Genomic DNA, 23,488 nt, shown 5'->3' on the forward strand with positions numbered 1-23,488 from the left:
TCACTGGTCTGCCAAGTTGTCTTATTATCCCTCTAACTGTTAATCGTAATTTCTTCTAGGAGGGTCTCCCCATAACTTGAGCTTCAGAGTCAAATTCTTTGTGACAGACCCCAGTAAACTTCAGGAAGAATACACACGGTAAGAGTGTTCATTTTACAGAGAAAAAGACTGTTATATACTGATTATCACTCACATAAATGCTCAGTATTATCTGTTGGTAGGGTGTTACTGTGAGAAAGCATTCGTTAAGAGACTGCACATCTAAAAAGGACAGCTCTGTATTGCTGCTGATGTTGCTAAAGTTCAGTGTAGGACAAGGTAAAAAAAAAAAAACTGCAAAAATTGGTGTTTTGAAATATTGTCCAATAGGTCTTACCTCCATGTAGATACATACACACTTTTTAAATATGTATGTAGAATTATTTAAAAGTAGATTCATTATTACATTAAACTGCTGGCTACCTGCAACTGAAGAACTGCTGCAATTATCAAGAGAAATACACTAATTGTTGAGTTGAATTGAACCTGTTTAATGACATTAATTTAGTGTGCAGGTACTACACAGTTGTAAATGTGGTACATCATTTCCCAGAGCTCATTATGTAAGAAGGTATATATTATATACTGTATGTATACGAAGAGTAAATATATTTCCTTTCTGTTAATCTTTAGTAATTTTGGTTTTCTGAAAAAACTTTTGGGATCTAATCATTGCAAACAGATTCCCAACACCAGAGCTTCATTCTCTTGTTTGATGTAGGCATATTAAAGAAAATAAGAAGCTGGTATATTTGGTATCAAGGCCATAGTGCAGCCCACAGTTCTGCAAACATAAGGTCTGCAACAGTACGCTTTGCGCAGAGGAGGTGTCACAGCGCCGTATCTTCTCTTCTGCCTGGTGTTTATTACAGCCTCTCAGCCATGGCCTCGCTCCCGGAGCCTTATCAACACTTTGCATACAGCTTGTAACAGTGAATAGTCAGCCTTGGATCTGACATGCTGATCTGGTGTATTGTACATTCAATTCGTAACCAAAACACACTCCTGATAGCTTGACACTATGTCTAAGACATCAGTAGTGTCAGTAGCCTTTTGTTAAACAATACTGAAACCAGGAGCAATAGCGTGAGTTATCATCCTCGAGTTCAGTAACACTAGGTTATTTACAATTTTCTTAAATATCTTCTATGAAAGGAATATCCATAGAAGTCTAGAATAGCCCTTCCTAAAAAAAAAAAAATCTGCATTATTTCTATTAATATGCTTATTGTACAACTAATTAAACAAAAAGCTCTCCGAAAGGGTGTTCATTCATTTTACATAACAGGCATTTCCATCAGAAGTCTCGCCATTATAATTGGACCGGCAGGCCTTTACTTGTTGCTTGTCTTTACATCATATTATATTCCATTAAAACAGAGGTAATGGCTTACTGGCCTCTTATCCTAATGCAGTGTTTTGGTCCCCCCTCAGGTACCAATATTTTCTTCAGATCAAGCAGGATATATTAACTGGAAGGTGAGTATGTCATCCCAGTGTGTATTAGATGTTGCTGTATAAACAGAGTGGGACATTCTTCCTCAAAGAGCTGCCAGATACCCTTAGAGAAATACGATTATTGCATTAGCATTGGTTTTAGTGGAGAGTGTTAGTGGGTCTAAATTCTAAGAAGCCAAGAAGTGTATGACTGAAATAGTTTATATGCAAAAATATACAATACTCACAATGTCACTGGGCAGTTATAAAAACACACAACATGCTCATTGTTGTTTTTGTCAGAGAAAATAAGCATTACCGCTTTTTCTCTTAGTTTGTCAGATAGTAGATTATAATGTTATTGAGGGTTATGTTTTTCCTCATATTTCTGTAATACTATTATTATCATAGATGTTTAATCTCTGCTATTTGAAAAGAATTGCACTGTCTTTTGTATCGATCCAAGGCTGAATCATCTGTATGTCTGTTTTTGTGTGTTTTTGTGTGGGTGTGGGTGTGGGTGTGTGTGTGTGTGTGTTCCTGCGGCTTCCAGATTGCCCTGTCCACACAACACAGCCGCACTGCTGGCATCCTATGCTGTACAGTGTAAGTAGTGCTCCCTGGACACACCCACTCTGCATAACAATGGAAAGGCAATTCATTAGCCTCTCTTTAGCTACACCCACTGTTAAATGTAATGACTGTGGTTTGCTACAGTGCATTTATAGTTGGTGCTCTGAAGCCATTACGATTCAATTAAGCTGTGTTGTGATATTTGATATTAATTTAAGGGATATAAATATTCTATGAGACTGTGGCTTGTTTTTTTCCGTTAGTACTGGTCCAAATCAGCCTTATGGGCCAAATATTGTGCAGAGGCAAATGGAAAGGCTAATGGCCATTAAACAGCCCAGTGGATGTTTAGGGTAACAAGTGCAGTTAACAGGCATTATCCTTTTTATTTACTCTGTTTTTAGTGACTACACACGTGTGAATTTATTATTGTGCCTCAGTGCTGAAAGAACAAATAAATAAGTGTGTTAGATGTACTGTCTGATTGAGTTTCCTAGTTCTAGACACTTCTCTACACTTTAATTACAGAAACCCAAATATTGCCACACTCATGCAGTTGGCAACCAAATAAAATGTTGTACTCTTGCTTACAGTGTCGTTCCAACACCTCATGGCCTACATGTTTTCCAAACCCAGTGGTTAACAAACATATCTGTAGGCCTACAGGCCAGTCTATGCCTGTGTACGTTCAGCCTCAGCGTTAATCTCGTCTACTGTTGTGATTTAGCGCTTGGGTTAAATGCTGACTGGGCCCCTCTGTTATCAGAATAATGACTCCTGACGCACGGGTGTGTCTCACTCGCTCTTTCTCTTTTACTGCTGCTCATTGTTTTCATGCAGCCTGGTTTGCCTTCTGTCTGTTTCTTTCTTTTATCACTGTTTAGTCTTTCTCATCCCTTTCTGCTTACCCCCCCCTTTTTTTTCGCGCGCATAAACCCCTTCTCTAGCCCCGCTTCCCTCTGCCCTCCCTCCCTCTTTCTGTCTGTCTTCCACCTCTCTGGCGTTTTTTGTGGGGAATTTGCACTGCTACAGTATATAGGTCAGAGAAGAGATTTGGCCTAGACTGCCAACATCATGACACTACTGCTTTTACACACACAGATACACAAACACGTACACACACTGTCTGTAGCTAGGTCCATGCTGTCACTTCACTCAGTGCCAGCCAAGATTATGAAGATAAATGTTTGCTCTTGGAAAAACGGCTTGAAGCAGCTGCTATGCTGCTAATTCAGTTAGCTTGGCCCAAGCGCCAGCACTGATCACTCTGAATCCCACACTAAAGCTTTGCTTTCTCAAAACATCACAAATCCCATCCAGTAGTTTACCCAAATATTATCTGAAAACTGTAGCAACTTCCTCCTTCCTCAGAAATAAAGGTGTTTTGGGAAAAAAAAAAAACAACACGTTTATTTTTAAAGCATTAGATTTGGGCTTTAATGATGTTTTTAATTACTACAAAAATGTTGTATCAGCAAAGACTTTTACATCTTTAAAGCTGGTATTCAGAGTTGCGTAGTGTTGCATTTGTTAATTTATTCTTATTGACAGTGGTGGATGTTGGAGCAATGTCCAGTGTTAATTGTTAGTAAAGGGAAAGCGCGCACAGACAGACAGAGACAGACAGAGACACACAGACACACAGACAGACACACACACAGACACACACATACACACTTGGGCTAAATTACCCACAATGAATGTAAATCCATCATCACAAATGGAGAGTTGAACATCTTGTTTGTGCTTAGTTGGTCAATAGCATCATTATAAGGAGCCTGAGCTCAAGGTAATCTCTCCCATTTCGAGCCAATCTACAGCTGGGAATGGATTTCACATCAAAAGATGAATATCAAAAGACAGAGCAGGTTGTCAGCTAGTCTTTGTGCCTCACTGGCCTCAACATTAAACATTGTTAAAGTAATAACTGCAGCATAAAATAAAACCAACTTTACCTTAGTGTTCTGAGATGTAAGCTATTGACTGTACATATCTTTCTCCCTGGAGCTGTGTGCACATCAATGAGCGGTCGAGCTGGAATTGATTCATTGGTCAATATGCTTAGGCTACTGGCTAGTACGTTAGTCCAGGGACTACTTGAGTGGATTGATGCTTTTGAGCTTCAACTGCTAGCTAGTGAGGTAATGGCTTTGGGGATTCACTTTGTGCTCTTTCTCTCTGAGGGCTCTGAAAGCTACCAGAGATCCGGGAATCATTTCACTCTTTATGGTTCTTCCTGTTATCTGCAATCAGCCTTTTCTTCATCCTCAAAACAGCTGTATTTTTTTTATCTTTTTTTGTCGTTGTCTGTTTTGACTCACATATTAAAGCTTCTGGCCATCTGCTATACAAAGCACTCTGTTCATAAGAAAAGGGTGAAAACATGAATGGTACTCCAAATGGATCTATAGTTTCCATTTATGTTTTGACCTGTTCAATCTTACCCTATGTATTGGACCAACTTGATTTATCTTCACAGTTGGAGGGACCTTGGTATAATGAAATAGGTATGTGTTGCCTTGTACCTCTGCTGAAAATGTGCAAGGAAATATATTAACATATACAGACACACTTGCCCATTTGTATACATCACGTTAAATAATAATATGGTATTATTGCACTACATGGGGAGCACACTCTGCTTTTAATCTCTTGATGTAATCAATATGCTTCAATATTAAGTGCACATTCAGTGTCTTTTAATGTGGTGATTGTTAATGTACACTTTTCTTAATACAAAAGGATTGTCATAGACTGTGTGATAATTTGCGGTTAAGGTGTGAAGATTCATCAATTTTTTTTTTTTCTTTTCACAACTGACTGATTGTTCCAAGACCTTTCCGTGTAAACAAATACACACCACAAAAGTAAAATAGATTGCAGGAAGTCTGCAAAGTATGAGATGATGACTGAGAGAAAGAAGGTCAATTATTAAGTGCCATACGGACTTTGATATCCTGACGACGTTTGTCAGTGGAGATGGTTCTGGTCAGCATTGTCTAAATGGTTTTCATTGTCAATTGTCAAACTATTTGGTTCTACCAATATACATTTTTTATTAAATGTGGTAAGACTGATTTCTTACTTTTAGAAAAATAAGACTTAACATAAATGGAACACGCTGTGATTAAATATCATATATTGCATGATATCAGATATTGTTTTTTTTTTTTTTTTTTTCCCAGTCAGTCACTCAGCGACTATCACTCCGTTATACTGCAGTCCTGTGCAACAATATTTTTTCTGCAGGGGTAATTATGAAGCATACCTTTGCACACTGAGTGTAGGCCTCTCTGTCATCCCTGATGTCGTTTCATTATCTCTCTTTCCTCCTCTCTGCCCGTTAAATTCACAAAGTGATGCATTGACATCGTGTGTGTGTGTGTGTGTGTGTGTGTGTGTGTGTGTGTGTGTGTGTGTGTGTGTGTGTGTGTGTGTGTGTGTGTGTGTGTGTGTAGCTGAGTTAGGGGACTACAGTGAAACGGAGCATAGTCAAGGCTATCTGTCCGACTACAGCTTCATCCCCAACCCTCCACAAGACTTCCACAAAGAGGTCGCCAAACATCACCAGCAGCACAGGTACGCTGAGATACACGCAAAAATACAGCTGTGATCCCACACACATTCAAATGTGTGCCACAGTCATGTCAAATAATGTTATATTGACGTCATTTGTTTCATTTAATAAATTCTGCCAGCAGTGTACATCATACTGAGCACCACTAAAATAGTAAAATTATGGAATGGCAAACATTTTTTTATAATTGAATAATATGAAAGAAAACTCAATACGTCGCATACTTTAATGTGAGCTTACACATACAGATCTAAAGATACACACACAAAAACACAAAAAGCTCATAAGCTACAGTCTATCTGACGTTTTTCCTGCCATTACTGCATTTTATTAGTGATGACGTATTTTTTGTTTTTCATTGTCTCTTCTCCAAATGTTTCTTTAACATACTTTGTCTCTGCCTACCCTGTCATCCTCACTCTCTTTGCTCCCACATACAACCTCCCCTCACTGTCTGTCTTTGTGCCCTTCTCTCTCTCTCTCTCTCAGCGGTCTATCTCCTGCCCAGTCAGAGTTTAATTATCTGAACACAGCACGCACGCTGGAGCTCTACGGGGTAGAGCTGCACTATGCAAGGGTAAGTCAGGTTTTATTTCATGTCTGCTGGTCTATTTTGGTGTGTGTAGGTGAGTGTGTTTGTTAAAGACTGCTGTGTACAGTTTGTGCTGGTGCTTGTGTGTGTGTGTGTGTGTGTGTGTGTGTGTGTGTGTGTGTGTGTGTGTGTGTGTGTGTGTGTGTTGCTGTGTGTGTGTGTGTTGCTGTGTGTGTGTGTGTTGCTGTGTGTGTGTGTGTTGCTGTGTGTGTGTGTTGCTGTGTGTGTGTGTGTGTGTGTGTGTGTTGCTGTGTGTGTGTGTGTGTGTTGTGTGTGTGTTGGTGTGTGTGTGTGTGTGTGTGTGTGTGTGTGTGTGTGTGTTGCTGTGTGTCTGTGTGTGTGTGTGTGTGTTGCTGTGTGTCTGTGTGTGTGTGTGTGTGTTGCTGTGTGTCAGTGTGTGTGTGTGTTGCTGTGTGTCAGTGTGTGTGTGTGTGTTGCTGTGTGTCAGTGTGTGTGTGTTGCTGTGTGTCAGTGTGTGTGTGTGTGTGTGTGTTGCTGTGTGTGTGTGTGTGTGTGTTGCTGTGTGTCAGTGTGTGTGTGTGTGTGTGTGTGTGTGTGTGTGTGTGTGTGTGTGTGTGTGTGTGTCAGTGTGTGTGTGTGTGTGTTGCAGTTTATCTAATGTGTGATGATTTTTTTCCCAAAAGCCATGCGTCCCGTTAGACATAGCAGTGCATCTTTGATCTCACATTAGCCTTCTCTCTCCTCCCCCTCCCCCTAGAAAAATAAGATAATCTAGTCCATATCCATCCCCAACAATTGTGATCAAATTGATATCAGGGAGTACCAATCTGAGGAAGGTTTTCCTCCCCCACTGTCACAACTAGGTTGATACTACACTGTTTTCAGTCTGCCAGCAATTAAGGTGTCAAGCATCTCGGTGCTGGAACAGGTTGGAGGAGCTGCAGTGTGTACAGTTGATGTTGATGCCATCACCCTGCAGAAATGCCACACATTACCATTGAGCACTCATCATAAGAGCAACAGATAGTAGCATAGTAGAAAAATCATCATTTAGATTCATTTATCAAGTATATTTCTTTTGGATACTGGATTTTACATAGGTGTCCAACAAACTCTGCCTACTGTGCTAAACTCTTAGAAAGTCAGTCCCGTTTTCATGAAGCAGGCCCTCACAAAGACGTCATCATTAGTATCTCGTTACATGTGCAGCTCCAGTACATACTGCATAGAATTACATTTCTGAGTTAGATAACCAGTGAGGACAAAAGTCTAAACATGTTCGACAACATCTAGTTTACTGTGGATGTTTATTGTACCCTGGCCTGAACCCATCCTCACATACTTTGTTTTTGTCCCACACAGATTCTTATTTCCGTCTGTGTGGGTTTCTTAGAGCATCTCTTTAACCTCTAGTCTTGGTTTGAGGCAGGTCTGTTTTCATCAGCATCTACAGGTTTTATAGCAGTGAGGAAGCCTATCCAAAAATTTCTTGGCTCACTTTTTTGCTGTTGTACTCTCCTCCTCTCTCTGTGTCTTAGTTTGGCTCTACTCTCCTGCCGCCAACTTCACTAAACACACACACTCTGTGCTCCTCTCTTCAGGACCAGAGTAACACAGAGATTCTCATCGGGGTGATGTCAGCTGGCATTGTGGTTTACAAGAACAGGGTACGGATCAACTATTTCCCATGGTGAGTGACAAACACACCCAGAACATAAAATTGCATGTGTTAAATATCCAGTTCAACTACGTGAGTGTGGCGGAGAGATTTATCTGCCGCTATTTTCAAGTTAATAAGTAGACATGATAAAGTAAGAACCAAAAAGTGAAAAAACAGAACCAAAAAAGTGTAAAAGAGGCAGTTTTTGTGTTGTGATTTACATGTTGGTCCAAAGAGAGGTTACTTTCGAAGATTGCTCCAAAGTTGCAGGTGTGGGGAGTGAGACAGTGTGGAGCTGTTGATAGTGAGAGAGAATTTGTGGGTGGGCTTGGTGAGAGCTGTGAGACCAATAATGGTCATATCAGATTTGTCACAGTTCAGTTTGAGGAAGTTGGCTTGCATATGTGATTTAATTTCAGCAAAGCAGTTGGTCAGGGTAGAGTGAGTTGCATTGGTGTTGGATTTAATGAATGTGTAATCATCGCTATAGCAGTGGGGACCATGACGACGGGTGATATTACTGAGGAAGAGCATGTGGAGGATGAACAGCAGAGGGCCAAGTACAAAACCCTGGGGGACACCTTGGGACAAAATTCCCCTCGCTAGTTCCAGCTAAACAGAAAGTTTGCCTGTGTGTGGGTTGGAGGGAGAAATACAGAGAGAGAGATCACAACTGAACCAAAATGTATATGCATTTTGAACAAGCATATGTACCTGTAAACAAACTGCTTTTTCAAAGAATTGGTGCAAAATTTGAAAGAAACGTGTGATCAGAAGCCAACGGGCAACGTTGTTGAAAGCCAGCTGCTTCAGTGAAGCTACTCTGTGGCCAACGGAAAACCTGGCAGCTGTGAGGTGTGAATGAGTTGATCCGTGTGGATGAGAAATGGAACACTGCTAGGGGGGAAAAAAGCGTTCTTCAATGATGTTTCATACAAAGTCACTTTGAGCAGCTCCACTGAAAAAAGCTGAATCTTTACTGGCTTGCTTTCTGTGGTTCGAGGTGTAATTGTTGACAAGAGTAGAGAGTGAGTCTGTCATTTTCCCCCAGCCAGATTCCCCCGGATGTGGGGAATCAAACTGTGGATGTTCTTTACGTAAAGCCGCCCACCTCTGTTTCAATCAGTCTGCTGCCAGCTCCACTTGAGCGGCCTCCAGGAACCCTTTTTGCTGAGAAATTTGCTGCATAATATTTTGGTAACCTCTCAGGTAGTGATTATTGACATGGCACATTAATATTTAAGCTTCAGTTGGTCTTTTTTAGAATTATGCATTTGATTCAACATATTTTTTGGGGGGATTTGTGTTAAACTAGGTTTCCTGGAAATATTATGGGCATGAAATCTGTCTGCTCTCCTTCTCTCTTTGTCCTCCTTTTTCTTGCCATCTAATTCACGTTCTCTCATCAATCTATATGTCTCTTGCTGTTGTTCTCTCTCCAAAGCATCGATTCGTGGAAATCGCCCATACTCTGCTGCCGCACTGTTGGAGGCTAAATGTTAATGGGCACCATGGGAGGGAGAGTAACTACTTACTACTCAAACCCCTGTAACTCCGGAAGATAAATTCACTCGTGTAGGCTTAAAACACACCTGACCTGTCCTGCATTTCTAGTCAGTTGAGCTAAATTTAGAGGCCAACAGTGGTGTCCCCAACAGCTGTCCACTACCATTTGTGAGAAAGAGAGAGGGAGACATAAGAGTCAATAGTGTTTCTCAACCCTATACTCTCTGCTTCATCCTGTCTTTCTTCAGCCTCACTGTCTCTCCTTTCTTCTTGCCCTTTTTTCCTCTCTCTTTTTGTCAACATACCTTTAAGACAAGGAAGGGTCAAGAGAGATAGAGGGGGAAAGTCTCAGAAAAACGAGAGAGACATTTAGATTTTTGCCTCGTTCCTATTTCTGTTCACAGCAGCCTGACAAATGAGCCTCACTTAGATGGGGCATGACTCACACCCTGCCTAAGCATGTGTGTGAGTGTGTATGTTTGTCCACGCAAATGTGTGTGTGCGTAAGTATGTAAAATATATTTAGCAGGGAGCGATGAGTCACAGCAGCAACAGAGCTCTAGGAAGGGATTATGTTTCTCTGCTGCTCATCTGCAGACCTCTCACTGTGGCCGTGCGTGTGTAGTCTTCTGATTCGAATATTATTTTATACCGTTTCTGCTTCTTCAGACGCATGACTAGATAACACACAGATTGATGAGTAGTAGATATAAGTATCATTTAACCATTGGGAGACTCCAGTGCTGCAACACTCTTATAACCCTTACCCTCCAGCTATGGAAAGAGGAACGGGTCGGAGGTTAAACGAACAGTTGGGATGTGACACACAGGTCAGCTTACTTGAGGAACTGGTCATTCATTGAGAAGTGTGCTTTTCAGTTCTAGTTATTGAGTTATTGAGAAGTTTGGACCTGCCATTCTTCTGTGTACATTGCCAGTAATGAATGCGTAAACTTACCTGCATGTTGGAGAAATAGTCAACCAATTAGAGCATTGTAGGTAAAGAATGTTGACGTCATCTTCCTGGATAGCCAGTTGCCCAGAAATAGCAAGTCTTAAACTCAAACATTTATTTGATTGTTCTGAAAAAAGTTTTTATGGTGCAACCATATAAACAATAAACATATAATCTCCACAACAATTAAAATATATTTGAATATTTCAGTCAGTGTAAAATACATCACATCATGTAACTTCTATGGTGGACCGGATAAAGCAAATATAGGATATTTATATTACTATGTCAGGCAGAAGTAAGGAATAAGAGGACTTTCCAGCCTTAAAGCTACTTTAAAGTGAAAGAAAAGTGATAACTGGAAGTTGAGGGGTTGACAAATGACTGTTAAAAGCAGCCTGAAGCTGCAAAAAATAACACAATATCTATATATTTTTTTTCCCTTAAGTCAGATCATGTGACAAGTATTAGAGCCAAAATTTCTGTCTTTAGTGCTACATAGTTGCACAGTGTGAACTGATTTTCTAAGCAGCTGACAAGGGAAAGAATAGAAATCTGTAAGACTATGGTGTGCTATATCTCAGTAAAAAGTGTTAATGATTACCGTACTGCCACAGGTTTATGTTAGTGCAGTAACCATCAAATATTGTCACATATAGCTGGCCATGGTCACGAGGAGGAGCACCTTTCAGCGCACACAATGAAATTAAAAAGCAGTGATCATTAAATGAAACATTAGCCATGACACTGCTTTGCTCCATCGCACTACTGTGATACCTTTTCTTCTGCAATTCTTTTCTTGAAATTGATACTACATGTTTACATTTACTCCTCAATAACTTGTACTGCATTTTTTTTAGATGGTTACTGAAACAGCCAGAACACATTTTTCTTCTATTTTACAGTAAACCAAGTGTTTAACCCTTTTTGTGTTCTGATAATTAAAGTGATTAATGATTTTACTACCTTTCAGCATTTCAAAATAAACAAGATTACTCGGTTTAATTTTTTGCACAATTGTCACACAGTTTTAATTTGATGCATGGCTACTACCGATAGCGTATTTATGTGTAAAAACATCAGTGTCTCATTACAGGTGACGGGCTCACTAACTGTGGAGACACTAACTTTCCTGTGATTTTTTTTTCCTGTTCCTGCTTCCAGGTTGAAAATAGTGAAAATTTCCTTCAAGTGCAAACAGTTTTTCATCCAGCTGAGAAGAGAGGTGGTAAGTCTACACACACACACACACACACACACACACACACACACACACACACACACACACACACCACTTTTTAACCACCACCTCCCTACCACAATTTGTCTAGTTTATGATCAGAAGAAGGAGTTGCCAGTGTATGTGTTTGTATAAATGAGTGTGTTTACATGTGCATTGGTATCCTTGTTTTGTTGTTTTGAGCCTTATCCTGTTTTTGATGATATTCGGGATATCAGGTTTATATGGAACAAGGAAAACCTTTTTATTAATTTCCCTTTTTACATGATTATAACAGTATCCAGGTTTCTGATCATGTGCCTGCAGGTGTTTCTTGATTTCTCACCACCTCACCCACTACGAGATGGTTCAGAAACCTGGATAAGGTGTTTACATGCCACAGTATCATAGTTTCTATCAGAGTAGTCCAAGTAGGATATCCGGATTTCTCAAAACCAGAAAAAGGTCTTACCCAGGTGTTTACATGCACAAAACATGACCAGGATTCTCCAAAAACTAGTAGTATCATAACCAGGATACTAATGTGCATGTAAATACACTCAGTGTGTGTGTATACAGTACTGGAGGTGTTAGCTGAGCTGCATCTGTGTATATATATGTTTGTATAATCAGCATCAGATTAACCCCCTGCTATCAGTGTTCAGATTGACTCTGATTTAATCCCACACTGTGTCCTGCAATCTTTGTTTGACACAGGATCTCAGTTTGTTACCAAGGCATCAAACAATTCTGCATACAGCTGACCAGTCACTGTCAACCTGATGCTTATTTTTACCACAAATATTTGCATAGTTGTCATTTATCCTCCTTAAAATCCTCTTAAAATTTAAGACTTCTTATAGACTTGGAGTTATTGCTGATATTTAAAAGTTAAATTATATAGTTATTTTTTCTCTCTCTCCCATTTCTCCTTCTGGCATCAATGCATCTAGAGAGCTACACTGGCCATGAACATGGTAAATATGTCATTTAACGGATAATAAGTAGATTGCATTTTATAATTTAATGCTGTGATTTTCAGCATTTTTTTGAGGCGAATAAGTTCATGATGTGTATATATAATCCATTGGTAATCAGTTCAAGTAAATCTTCATTTTCAAATTGTCCTGGTTATTCTGGAGAAGAAATTTTGCAGTGCATCCATTTATGAATGTAATATGAGAGCTAATGAGGGGGAACATAACTGGAACTAGTTTTTGGCCTGGGACTGAAATATTTAACAACCGAGCAGCAAAGTCTAAATGTTTAGCTATGAATAAATGGCTTAAATAAATAGCTAAATGTAAGGAGTTACTTTGTAAGTAACAGTTGAAACATTTAGCTTAACAGTAATGGATAAATAGTTGAAATAGTTCAGCTAAAAGTAATGAATAAACAGTTCAAATAGTTAGGTAAGTGTAATAGATAAGTAGTTGAAAGAGTTAGTTATCTAAAAGTTCAGTACAGTTTATATGGTTACCCAAAAGTGATTGATAAACATCCGAAATAATTTACTTTTAACTAAAAGTAATAGCTTAAAGTAATGGATAATTGGTCGAATAACTAGATAGCTAAAAGTTGTGGTTAAACAGGTGAAATAGATTGCTAAAAGCCATGGATAAATGGTTGAAAAATTGATTTTTATACCTTATTTTAATTTTCACTAATGTACACACTGCCTGTCTTTACTGCATGTCAAATTAGTTACCGAATATAAACAAACTGGCTGAACACTGGTCACCCACTGTCACCTCACACACTGCATGCCAAAATGTTACTCAACGTCCCACTAACTGTCACCCTCTCCTCCCTTGACACAGACCGAGACTCGGGAGACGCTGCTGGGTTTCAACATGGTTAACTATCGAGCCTGTAAGAACCTGTGGAAGGCCTGCGTGGAGCACCACACCTTCTTCAGGCTGGAGCGGCCCATCCCACCACAGAAGAACTTCTTTGCTCACTACTTCACCCTGGGCTCAAAGTTCAGATACTGGTAAGAACAAGAGGACCCATGTTTACACTCCAGAGGAACATGGAGATAATGGACAAAGCGCACAAAGAACCTCTGAAAAGTCTTGCCTTGACATCCAGACACACACATATACATGGACCAGACTTGTTGACGCTTTGGCTGTTCTTTCCCTCTGTCTGACTCCCAGTATTAGTCCCACTTCAAATAAACACCAACACAAGCACATGTTTGTTTGGAAGTTGATGCAGTTTTTCATTTGGGTTGAGAGGCTGAAACACTGGAAGGCTAGTGGGTGGCTCTCATGCTTGCATCCCTCAGAAAAGCACAACTTAATTATTCATGGTTTAACTCGTGGAAAGGGAACTTCTTTGTGTTTGGCCTTGCAACCAGTCTTTAAAGTTTTGAATGAATCTTTTGTGTCCATGTGCAAGCATCCTGTGCAAGTCACTTCACAGACCCACACCGCTGTTACCACTCCCTTCACAAATAAAACACTTCCTTTAATTGGTGATAGAAATTTTCCCTGCTTTCAAGTTAGAAAAGGATCAGAGAACGTACAATAAATTTACTTATACAGACATTTCTCTCGTTGCTGGATTATGACATTGCCTTGTGATAACTTTATTTGACTTCATTGGTAACATTTTGTAATTTTCTTTTTCAATGAAATGTGAGTGAGAGATGAACTGAGAGTCTGATGTCTTGTGATGCATTATTGAGCAGCAGTGATGCAACATCAATGAGCCTTGCACTGATGTTTGGCTTGACGGTGTGTGTGTATGGGTATGGGAGTGTTTTTACCCTTGAGATATTGACTGACTCTCCAACAAGGATACACTTTTGAAGTGTGAATTCGTGCTTTTCACATGTTGATAAGATTGTATCATATGATAAAATATCCATTTTGAATATGCTGTTTCTGGCTGGCAGACTATGCTTTGCTCTTTAATGCTGGTTGTTCATTTTAAGGCAGAATGTTTCAGGAAGATTTGAGCGAGTGATTCAACCAAAGTAGCACTTATTATTGCAAGAAAAACAGGATTTTTAGCCTGTTTCACATTCAGTTTTATATTTTTTATTTCAGGACGGTCCACTGACTGTTGTTTTTATTGTTTCTGTCTCTAGCGGGCGGACAGAGGTGCAGTCTGTGCAGTATGGAAAGGAGAAAGGCATCAAGGACAGAGTATTTGCCAGGTAATGAGCTTTATTATACCAGTGTAGGGCAAGTTACTCAAAAACTGTAATCTATTCTATTTATTGCGTAGAAATAGATAACAAGACACTGAGCTTTACAAGTAGACAGCCCTACAATCCAGAGGGATTTGCTAACCATCAGAGGAACGGTTACAAACACAATCCAACTTTAAATAAAACTAGGTGACTCCCGGATGTATGACTACCTGTGACTATTGGCAAGGCAGCCAAGAACACACAACATTTAAATAAGACAAGGTTGGAATTACGTGTCCTTTTTCATAGAGGCTAACCGCCTCACCCCACTTGACGCATCCCAGACCAGTCTGACCACTGAACACGCAGAGACCAAACTGATAAACGCTCCATCCTCAACACACTGGACAGGCTGACCCTAAGTAATGGAGTAACTGAACTGAATTTCAAATTGTAATCCTATTCTCGAATCATGAAAAATGCAATCACATTACTGTAACGCCCGAGACTGATTATTACTAATGTTTACTAATGTTTCCATTTTGACCGCAACTTAATCAATGTCTTGGTCTGAGCAGGTCTCCCAGCAAACCACTGGCCAGAAAGTTGGTGGGCGGAACCGACTGGGAGTCGGTCAGCAGGAACAGCCTATCAGATGAGAGACTGGAAACCCAGAGCCTGCCCACTCGCTCACCGCCAGGGACACCCAATCAGTGAGTCCAAGTTCCAGGGTTCATACTAGGTTTAGGTTCACTTCAGCTTCACTTTTAGACAATTATGTCAGTGGAAATTTAAATGTTATAATATTCAACGTGGGGAAGTCTGTTTTAATTACTGTTTTGACTGCAAATGAGCTGCGCTGATTGAGTGTTTGATTCATTCAGTTAAAAAAGTATATATAATTTTAAAGTAAGTATAGTTCAAATTTTTTTATTAATGTTTCTTGAAAAAATTTAAAATGTTGTCGTGGGTAAGTGACTGTTGTCTGTTGGCTATTATCAGGAAACCTGTTCTGAAAGTGTTACCTCTTGTCTTAATGAGCAGCCAAACATGCCAACTGCAAAACAGACTGTTTTTTAAGGGAGGCATCTCAGGACTCTATTGCAAACATTTATGCTGCAGATATGTCCTTGAGCAAGTCTCTATTTATCCCAGAAGAATCAAGAAAACATAATCTCATGTCTATTACTGGTCAACTCCTGCACTTTACAGTGTAGATTTTGCATTAATCAGGTATTATTTGAATTTTTTTGATACTAGTGCTAGTATGATGTCAGAATTTTGGTACCATTACCAGGATAATACTTAGCTGTACAAGAACTTTACCTTAATAAATACAATATAAAATAGGTAAAATTGTGATTTTTTTTTTTTTTAAATCAGAAACTGTCTGATCAGAGTATTAGTAAATTAGAGTACAGTTCTGAGCATACATTGGAAACCACCTTTTGGGTATTTCAGGGTTTTATACCTAAAGCAACAAACACATCTTCATCAGTACCAAAAAAATTTAAGGTGTTATTCCCAGCCATTTAACATTGTGTCCTGTACATGTGCGTTTTTGTCAGGAACTCGCTGTTTGTACAAGAGGGCACACGACTACGCCCGTCGTCCGTTGGCCACCTGGTGGATCATGTTATCCACGCTTCACCCAGCCTGCCTGTCTTCTCCTCCAATCACAAGTCAGCATCATCCACGCAGGCCAACAGCATCAGCCTGGACTCTACACCGTAAGTCTCACAATAAAATTCCAATATTCTGGGTTCACTATCAGTTCAGTTCACTATCATTCTCCTCTTTCCATCTGTTCTTTTTTTCCATTTTTTCCTTTGTATTCTTGTTTTTCATGCACATCCCGCCCACGCTCTTTACAGCTTTTTCTCTTTTGGGGGAAAAAAACAAAAACCCTGTGACTTGGTAGAGCATCAGATTTCATTATAGTTTCACTGCCTCATAAATAAAGCATCTCCCAAAAAACAGCTGCCCTTTATTTTGAAGAGAAATTTTACTCATCAGTGTAAGTGCCACTCTGTCTGACTGTACTGCTGAGTAGACTGGTGTTTAAAATGTCTCTCTGTGTCTGCAGCTTCTCCCAACAGTTTACACCCTCTTCTAGTGTCACTTAGCTGGCCCCATTGGAAAGATGAACCCTTTGAAAAACAGCCTGTAAAATGTGTTTATAGCGGTTAGCAGGGTGGAGAGGTTGTAATGTACAGCAGAGCTGTACTAGGAATTTGTGTTTGTGTGTTTTCTGAATGTCCTTATTATGCTCACACACTATAAAACATCTGGTGAATTCCTTTGATTAAATTCCACACTGATGTTTCAAATCCTGAAAGCCTCTGAATAAAAGTAAAGTGAGTTGTGAATGAGTTTTAAAACATACAAAAATCATACATTCTTTTTCTTAAGAAAAAAAAACTTCTGAAGAATTGTGGGATATTTGGTAGAGTTAAGTAAGGGATAAAAAAATTGCAGTCAAAATGAACCATGGGTCTAAAAGGCACATGTGCTATAGGCCTGGACTGGTTTGTGCTTGTGTATGGCATGCATCCTCTGTTGACACAGCTGTTGACACTCAATTTTCTTGCCTAAATAATTTTTACACTATGCAGAGCAGATTAGTTTATCCTTTATCTGGGCCATGAAAAACCCAAGGATGAGAAAAGAAAACCTTTAGAGACTCAAATCTGGGGGTGGACTGGAACTTCCTAATCTCGGATATTACTACTGGGCTGCAAATATTCAGAAAATTGTTTACTGGTTGCAGTTTCCAAAGTGGATTATTGTCAAAAGAAACAAATTCATGTTTTTTATCATCTTTCTTAGCTTTGGTGGCTCCAATTACCTCCTCTGCCAACCCCATTGCAATATCTGCTTAAAAGATTTGGTCCCAATTCAGATTACATGATATCAATTCGAAATCTTGTATGTAATAGCTACCTCTTTTCTCCACGTAGATTAGAGTCTGCCTTTTCTTTTGGGTGAGAGTCAGGCATCCCTAATCTTAAAGATTTATGTACAGTGACTGCACACTGTATTTGTAGATCTTATATTTTCAGGTCGATTACTTTGCTCCGGCCCATAATCCAACTTTCCAAATGTTCCTCCAAGATTTTCCTCCAATTTTGTCTCCCACAGGGCCACAGTTATACGCTATGTCGGTTCCGCACTCAAGCAGTACACCAAAGCCATAACCCTTGGACACACTCTCTCTCAAGGTTCTGTTTTTAGTTGTGCAGAGTGAAAATTATCTGTTTAGCAAACCACAGCATATTACGGCAATGGCTTATAAAACGCAATGTCTTTATTTCCTTGACAGTGTCAGGAAAAAAAAAGTTACAATTATACAATACACTCATCGCACAACATCATGGTATTTTATGATGAATTACTTTTTTATGCTATAATTAACTTGTTTCTTTAAAAAGGTAAAGCCTAACTTCAGACAATAATGCAGTTGAAAAAAAAAACTTGGGTGTGCACTGGAAGTGTTTTTAAATTTATCTTTTGGTGGTTTTGAATGCAACACGCTACTTTATCGCTGCTTGTAGTGATTCTTCTGTCACTGTCCCCACTCATTTAGTTCTGTCCTCTGTCATGCTTTCAAAATTTTATTAAACCAAAAGGAGACCTTTAGGATTTTGTTACAATCAAAGCATTTGACAGAAGGAAACTAAAAGCAGAGCTTTATGTCCATTTCACTCATCTGTGTCGTGTTGAGGAAACTGAGGATGTGCGGTCTATGCTCAGGCCTGCTGTGCACTGCACTCCCTCTGAAAGCCTGACCTGGTTATGACCCATAATAAATGTTAGTTTGCATGTGTGTATTTAAGACACTAAGTGGCACCAGTAGCAGCACCCAAAACAAAGGCGATGCTCTTTGACTTGTGCTCCCGCCCCTAAGCAGTGCCTATACACAACCACACACACACACACACACACAGAGACAGATATAGACCTAGAGTGAAATGACTGGCTTTTACGCCCCAGAGTGAGAGCCATGATGCTGCCGGAAGCCTTACCTGACTGACAGTTTTGTTTCACCATCTGCACTGACTGCCTTTTATTGTCTGGATGATGAAGGGGGGGGGGTTCCCCCTCTCTTTTATTGAGGTTAATGCATTGTGACTAACACAGTGCTATTAAGCTTCTCTGTCTCTTGCAATCTCTTACTCTCTTTCTTCCAAAGCCCACCTCTTTAAACAGACAGGAAGGCCTTTAGCTAGACCATTAGTTGGGTCTTCTGTACCTGTGTGTTTGGGGCATTTCACCGCCCCCCTCGTTAAAATACCCTTCCTCCATTAGCAGTTGCAGCTGCTAAACAGGTGTTTTCATGTAGAATTGTAATGCAAAAGAAACAAACACAGCTGGAGCCTGTTTTTGATCCCTTCAGATTTCTTAGCAAGAAATATTGTCAACTGTAAACATTGATTTGAATTTCACACTTTTCTCCCCCCCCCCTCCTTTTGCCTGCCTCAGGTCTCCGGAGGGGGTAGATGGCCAACCTCCAGCTCTGCCTCCCAAGCAGCTGAGCAGGAAGACCTTGAGCCAGATCATCCAGGCGCACTCCCAACAGAGCCTCCTGGACAACCACCTCAACGAGATGTATGACGTTCCGGTCAGTGCTGACAAGACCACGGTCAGTGTGGCAACAGAAGACACAAATACTCATTACATAATGAGTAAATACTCACTACTTTAATATATAAACATTTACACATCTTTTAAGGAATTTTGCAAAGTCCATTTTTCATTGTTAAAAAAAATAAATAAATAAACTTTGAATCTGTCCTTGGTAGGCTGATATTAGGTAAGACCTGCCCTTTTGAAGCTTGGATACTAATCAAAACTGACAAACTTAACTTCTCACAACTAAAGAAGTTGTCTTGGTGAATTTGTTTAACATCTAGTCTCTCCCTCAGTTTGGTTTTGTCTCCTCTTTTAGTTAGACATTTGAACCAAACAAAAAACAAAAAAAAACAACCACAGTTTGGATTGTGATTAAGATTTGAATTATCTGAGCCCAAACATAGCAACATTACTGTATTACTGCTGGACTGGGAGAAATCCCTTTTTCTTTTAGATGATTCTTGCATGTCCCTTAAGTATGATGCTTTAGTAAAACCAAAAACAAGAAAACAAAAAAAAACTACAGCTCATACCTGCATGAGGGTTCACGTAATATTGAATCACAGAATCAACACCAACGTCTTCAGCTCTCCGACTTGTCAAGTATGCATTATTGTCCAGTGTTAGAGTTGCAGTAACCAATTTTTCTGTACCCCAAAGGAGGATAATATGGACAAAAGCAGTGTGTGAATTTGATGTATTTGTGTTCAACTGCGTTCTTTCAGCTGAATGGAGTAGTCCCTCATGATAATTTGGTCCTAATCAAGATGAGACCCGATGAACATGGTCGATTCGGCTTCAATGTGAAGGTGAGAGCTGATTCTAGTTAAAGGTTAAGTCTGGTTACGGTCTTTCTATCTTTGTGACTCCTTGGTACAACTTTCCATCTAACCTTCCTTTTTTTTTTTAACTTCTTTTTTTAATGCCGAATTGTCAAAACCTTTGCTCCTTGGCACAAATCATATTTATCATCTGCACTCCTTCCCTAAAAAGTAGAGGACATTTGTGCCAGGCTTTGTGCTGTTAACACTTGTCTCCTTGTGTTTCCAGGGTGGTGCTGACCAGAAGATGCCTATCATCGTGTCTAGAGTAGCTCCGGGAACTTCAGTAAGTCCTCATATGAGCCGTGAGTCAGTAGATGAGGAGCATATTATACTAGCATATAATAGAACAATTAGATGAGCCAATACAGCTTCACAAATATGCTCAATTTTAACATAGTCACATCTGAAAACATTTGCTCTCTCACTGGAAACATTTTATTGAACTAAACATTTGTTGCTAAACTATCAAAATTTCAGGAAAACAAAATTATTCACTTAAATTTTTCTCACCTCCGGTTGTGTCTATTCTTCCTTCTCTTTTCTTTCTTCTCTTTCTCTTTCTCTTGTGCCACCTCCCTGTCTCCTCCCTTTCAGGCTGACCTGTGTGTGCCTCGCCTTAACGAGGGCGACCAGGTCGTCTTAATTAACGGGCGGGACATCTCTGACCACACCCATGACCAGGTGGTCATGTTCATCAAGGCCAGCTGTGAGAGCCACTCTGGGGAGCTCATCCTATTGGTCAGACCAAACGGTGAGTTGTTCCCATTGGTGGGATCTACAGAGAAATGTTTTAACATTATCAAATGCAAGGGATATGCATCTTACTTTTATTGACTTTCAGGTCAGCTATGTCAACTATTATCTACATTTCCTCCATGCTCTTCAGTCTACACTAAATTGCTCATATATTTGACAAAAAAGCAAACTTGGGATCCACTTAGAAGCTTTTTCCTGGGCCTTTGACCACATCTCATGGTCTGCCCCTTTAGAGGGAGTTATCGTCACATGACCAAAGTATGGAGCTTTGTCATATAGTAGTAGTACTGTATATTAGCAAGATAGGTTCGTCAGTTGGTTCAGCTAGCTTCATTACAGCTACATCTAGTAGCCACTGGGTTTGGATATTTAGTTACAGCTAATTTCTATGTAAGAATTAGTTTGTGTGATGCGACCCGTTTTAATTTAGTGATGCATCAATCTCCACTTTGCAAACACTTAAGTGATAGTAGGCTAACATATGGACAGCTGCTGCAGCCCACTCCTGAAAATGAACAGCTACATACCTGGTCACAAGCCTTGGTTCTGCTTCTGCTCCCCTTTGGGCGGCTCAGTCTCACTTTTGTAATTGCAAAGGAGACCTATGAAGTTGTACATTTTGCTTTCTGTACTTCTCAGCTATATGCATTCACCATGTAGGAAGATTGCAAATCATTTCCTTTAATCAGCATTAGCAAAGCGGGGAGAGGAGCTTTTTAAAGATGATGAAACATGGAAATTCTTGGTATTTTAACTGGGTCAAAGAGGGATTTGTGCATTCTATCCTGTATTACATCAAAGATTGCATCAATCTAGTGACTGGCTGTAAATTTTCATTATTTTATTTTACTGTTAAATATAGGCATATATATATATATATATATATATATATATATAGGAAATATAGGCATATACGTCTTTTATTTTTTATGCTCTTTTTTTTTTCTTTTACATACATGAATATAAATCAACTCTCCCGAGGCTTTGGCTCGCATAAACAGCGATATGTATGTAACCTGTGACACATTTCTTTCCTGTCCCATGCAGCCATCTATGACGTGGTGGAGGAGAAGGTGGATTCGGAGCCAGATTTTCAGTACATCCCTGAGAAGTCCCCTCAGGACCCTGCCCAGCTAGACCAGCATGCTTTGAGGGACTCTATGGTCGCACTGAAGGAAGGCCTGAGCAGTGGAGCCATACTGGCACAGTTTGATGTGAGGAGAAAGACAGAAATAAATTCACATAAACAGACTCCAGGCATATGTGCTCACACAGAGATACACACGCTTGTGGAATTGCAGATTTGAGTCAGTGGTTTTTGATTGATGAATAGGATTACTTTAAGGAATGTCACAAATTTCCTTCCTCCTCTTCTCTCCAAAAACCTCCTGTCCTTTATCATCAGCATTTAACAGCTTCCTGTTTAGATGTTGTGCTATCAGTGAAAAGGAATGTTAAATATAAACACACACACACACATCTAAATGCACATAAGGTCAGTGCATACAAGCACTCATGCACACAAAAAAAAACTTGTTGGTTTTGAGTGTATTTGTTAAATATTTTCATACATTTGAACTCACATAGAAGCCTGTGCATATTTACATACACGACGTGGGCAAAGAAATTGATCTTCCTGGTTCCACAACTTTAATATAAAGCTGTGTCCCTTTTCTTACAGCAACTGTACAGGAAGAGGCCGGGGATGACCATGCTGTGTGCCAAATTACCTCAGAACGTTTCCAAAAATCGCTACAGAGACATCTCTCCTTGTACGTGACTGCACACATCTGTCTATTTCTGTTGGCTTGTGTGTTCAGATATGTACTGACATGAACTTTTAGTGTTTCCCATCACGCTCTCTCCCTTCTCCACCTGTTTTCCTCTTGAAATTTTGTCTGTCTTCCTTTTTTTGAAATGTTGTCGCTCTTTACCTATGTCATCTTTCTCTAGCTGTAATTTTACCCCCTTCTCTTCTCTTTCTCTCCCCCGCAGATGATGCCACGCGGGTCATTCTGAAAAGCACAGATGACTACATCAATGCAAATTATATCAATGTGAGTTTTATCCACCCCACTTTTGTATTTCATCTTTTCTTCAGTGTCTCTGCATTTTGCTCATTTGAGGCATGGTGGGTGGTCTGTTTTGCTAACCATCAAAACACATAATTAAAATACTATGGTGGCCGTACTGGCGATTGAACTAACCACACTGGCTTTACAAGCAAGTAACACTGTGCCTTAATGTTTTGCATGTTTTTGAGTAAGCCAAGCATTTGTCTTTTTAATCTAACAGCAACTCGTGGATGTTTAGAAAGTGCGCTTTTTGAGGTGAACCTTTCTTTTTTTTTTTTTTTTTTTTTTTTTAATGAATTTTAAGCCCTTTTCAGACATCGCTAACATTACTGGCTTCATGTATCTGTTTCATGTCCTGTTATGGCTTTACTCAACATGGAAGAGCCTTCACAAACAGAGTTGCATGGTGAAAACAGCAGTGAACTGGAAATTAATGATATGAAGGAAAGAAATTGCTTAGTTTTCTAACAGGCTGCATTAAGGATGGATTTTTAAAATGTATTTAGCAGTGGAATCATTGTTTATCTCTGTGGCTTAATT

The 23,488-nt window shown here is 39.7% G+C and overlaps 1 protein-coding gene across 8 annotated transcripts in view; it reads left to right on the forward strand.

Annotated features, from left to right (window-relative positions):
* ptpn4a (protein tyrosine phosphatase non-receptor type 4a) overlaps nt 1-23,488 on the forward strand; it is a 66,219-nt gene that overhangs the window by 37,039 nt on the left and 5,692 nt on the right. For 2 of the 8 annotated variants that reach the window (XM_040148161.1, XM_040148163.1), the window contains exons 5-23: nt 60-138; nt 1,474-1,518; nt 1,943-2,082; nt 5,508-5,628; nt 6,116-6,203; nt 7,718-7,869; nt 11,465-11,528; nt 12,473-12,496; nt 13,340-13,512; nt 14,617-14,685; nt 15,240-15,374; nt 16,230-16,391; nt 19,144-19,303; nt 20,019-20,102; nt 20,344-20,400; nt 20,712-20,868; nt 21,921-22,087; nt 22,555-22,645; nt 22,869-22,930. In XM_040148161.1, the coding sequence (XP_040004095.1) occupies nt 60-138; nt 1,474-1,518; nt 1,943-2,082; nt 5,508-5,628; nt 6,116-6,203; nt 7,718-7,869; nt 11,465-11,528; nt 12,473-12,496; nt 13,340-13,512; nt 14,617-14,685; nt 15,240-15,374; nt 16,230-16,391; nt 19,144-19,303; nt 20,019-20,102; nt 20,344-20,400; nt 20,712-20,868; nt 21,921-22,087; nt 22,555-22,645; nt 22,869-22,930 (2,030 nt within the window). The remainder of the gene's footprint in view (nt 1-59; nt 139-1,473; nt 1,519-1,942; nt 2,083-5,507; nt 5,629-6,115; nt 6,204-7,717; nt 7,870-11,464; nt 11,529-12,472; nt 12,497-13,339; nt 13,513-14,616; nt 14,686-15,239; nt 15,375-16,229; nt 16,392-19,143; nt 19,304-20,018; nt 20,103-20,343; nt 20,401-20,711; nt 20,869-21,920; nt 22,088-22,554; nt 22,646-22,868; nt 22,931-23,488) is intronic. The other 6 variants (XM_040148162.1, XM_040148166.1, XM_040148167.1 and 3 more) reach the window with 6 other exon arrangements.

Source organism: Xiphias gladius, chromosome 16, assembly GCF_016859285.1.
Source record: "Xiphias gladius isolate SHS-SW01 ecotype Sanya breed wild chromosome 16, ASM1685928v1, whole genome shotgun sequence".
Taxonomy (NCBI): domain Eukaryota; kingdom Metazoa; phylum Chordata; class Actinopteri; order Istiophoriformes; family Xiphiidae; genus Xiphias; species Xiphias gladius.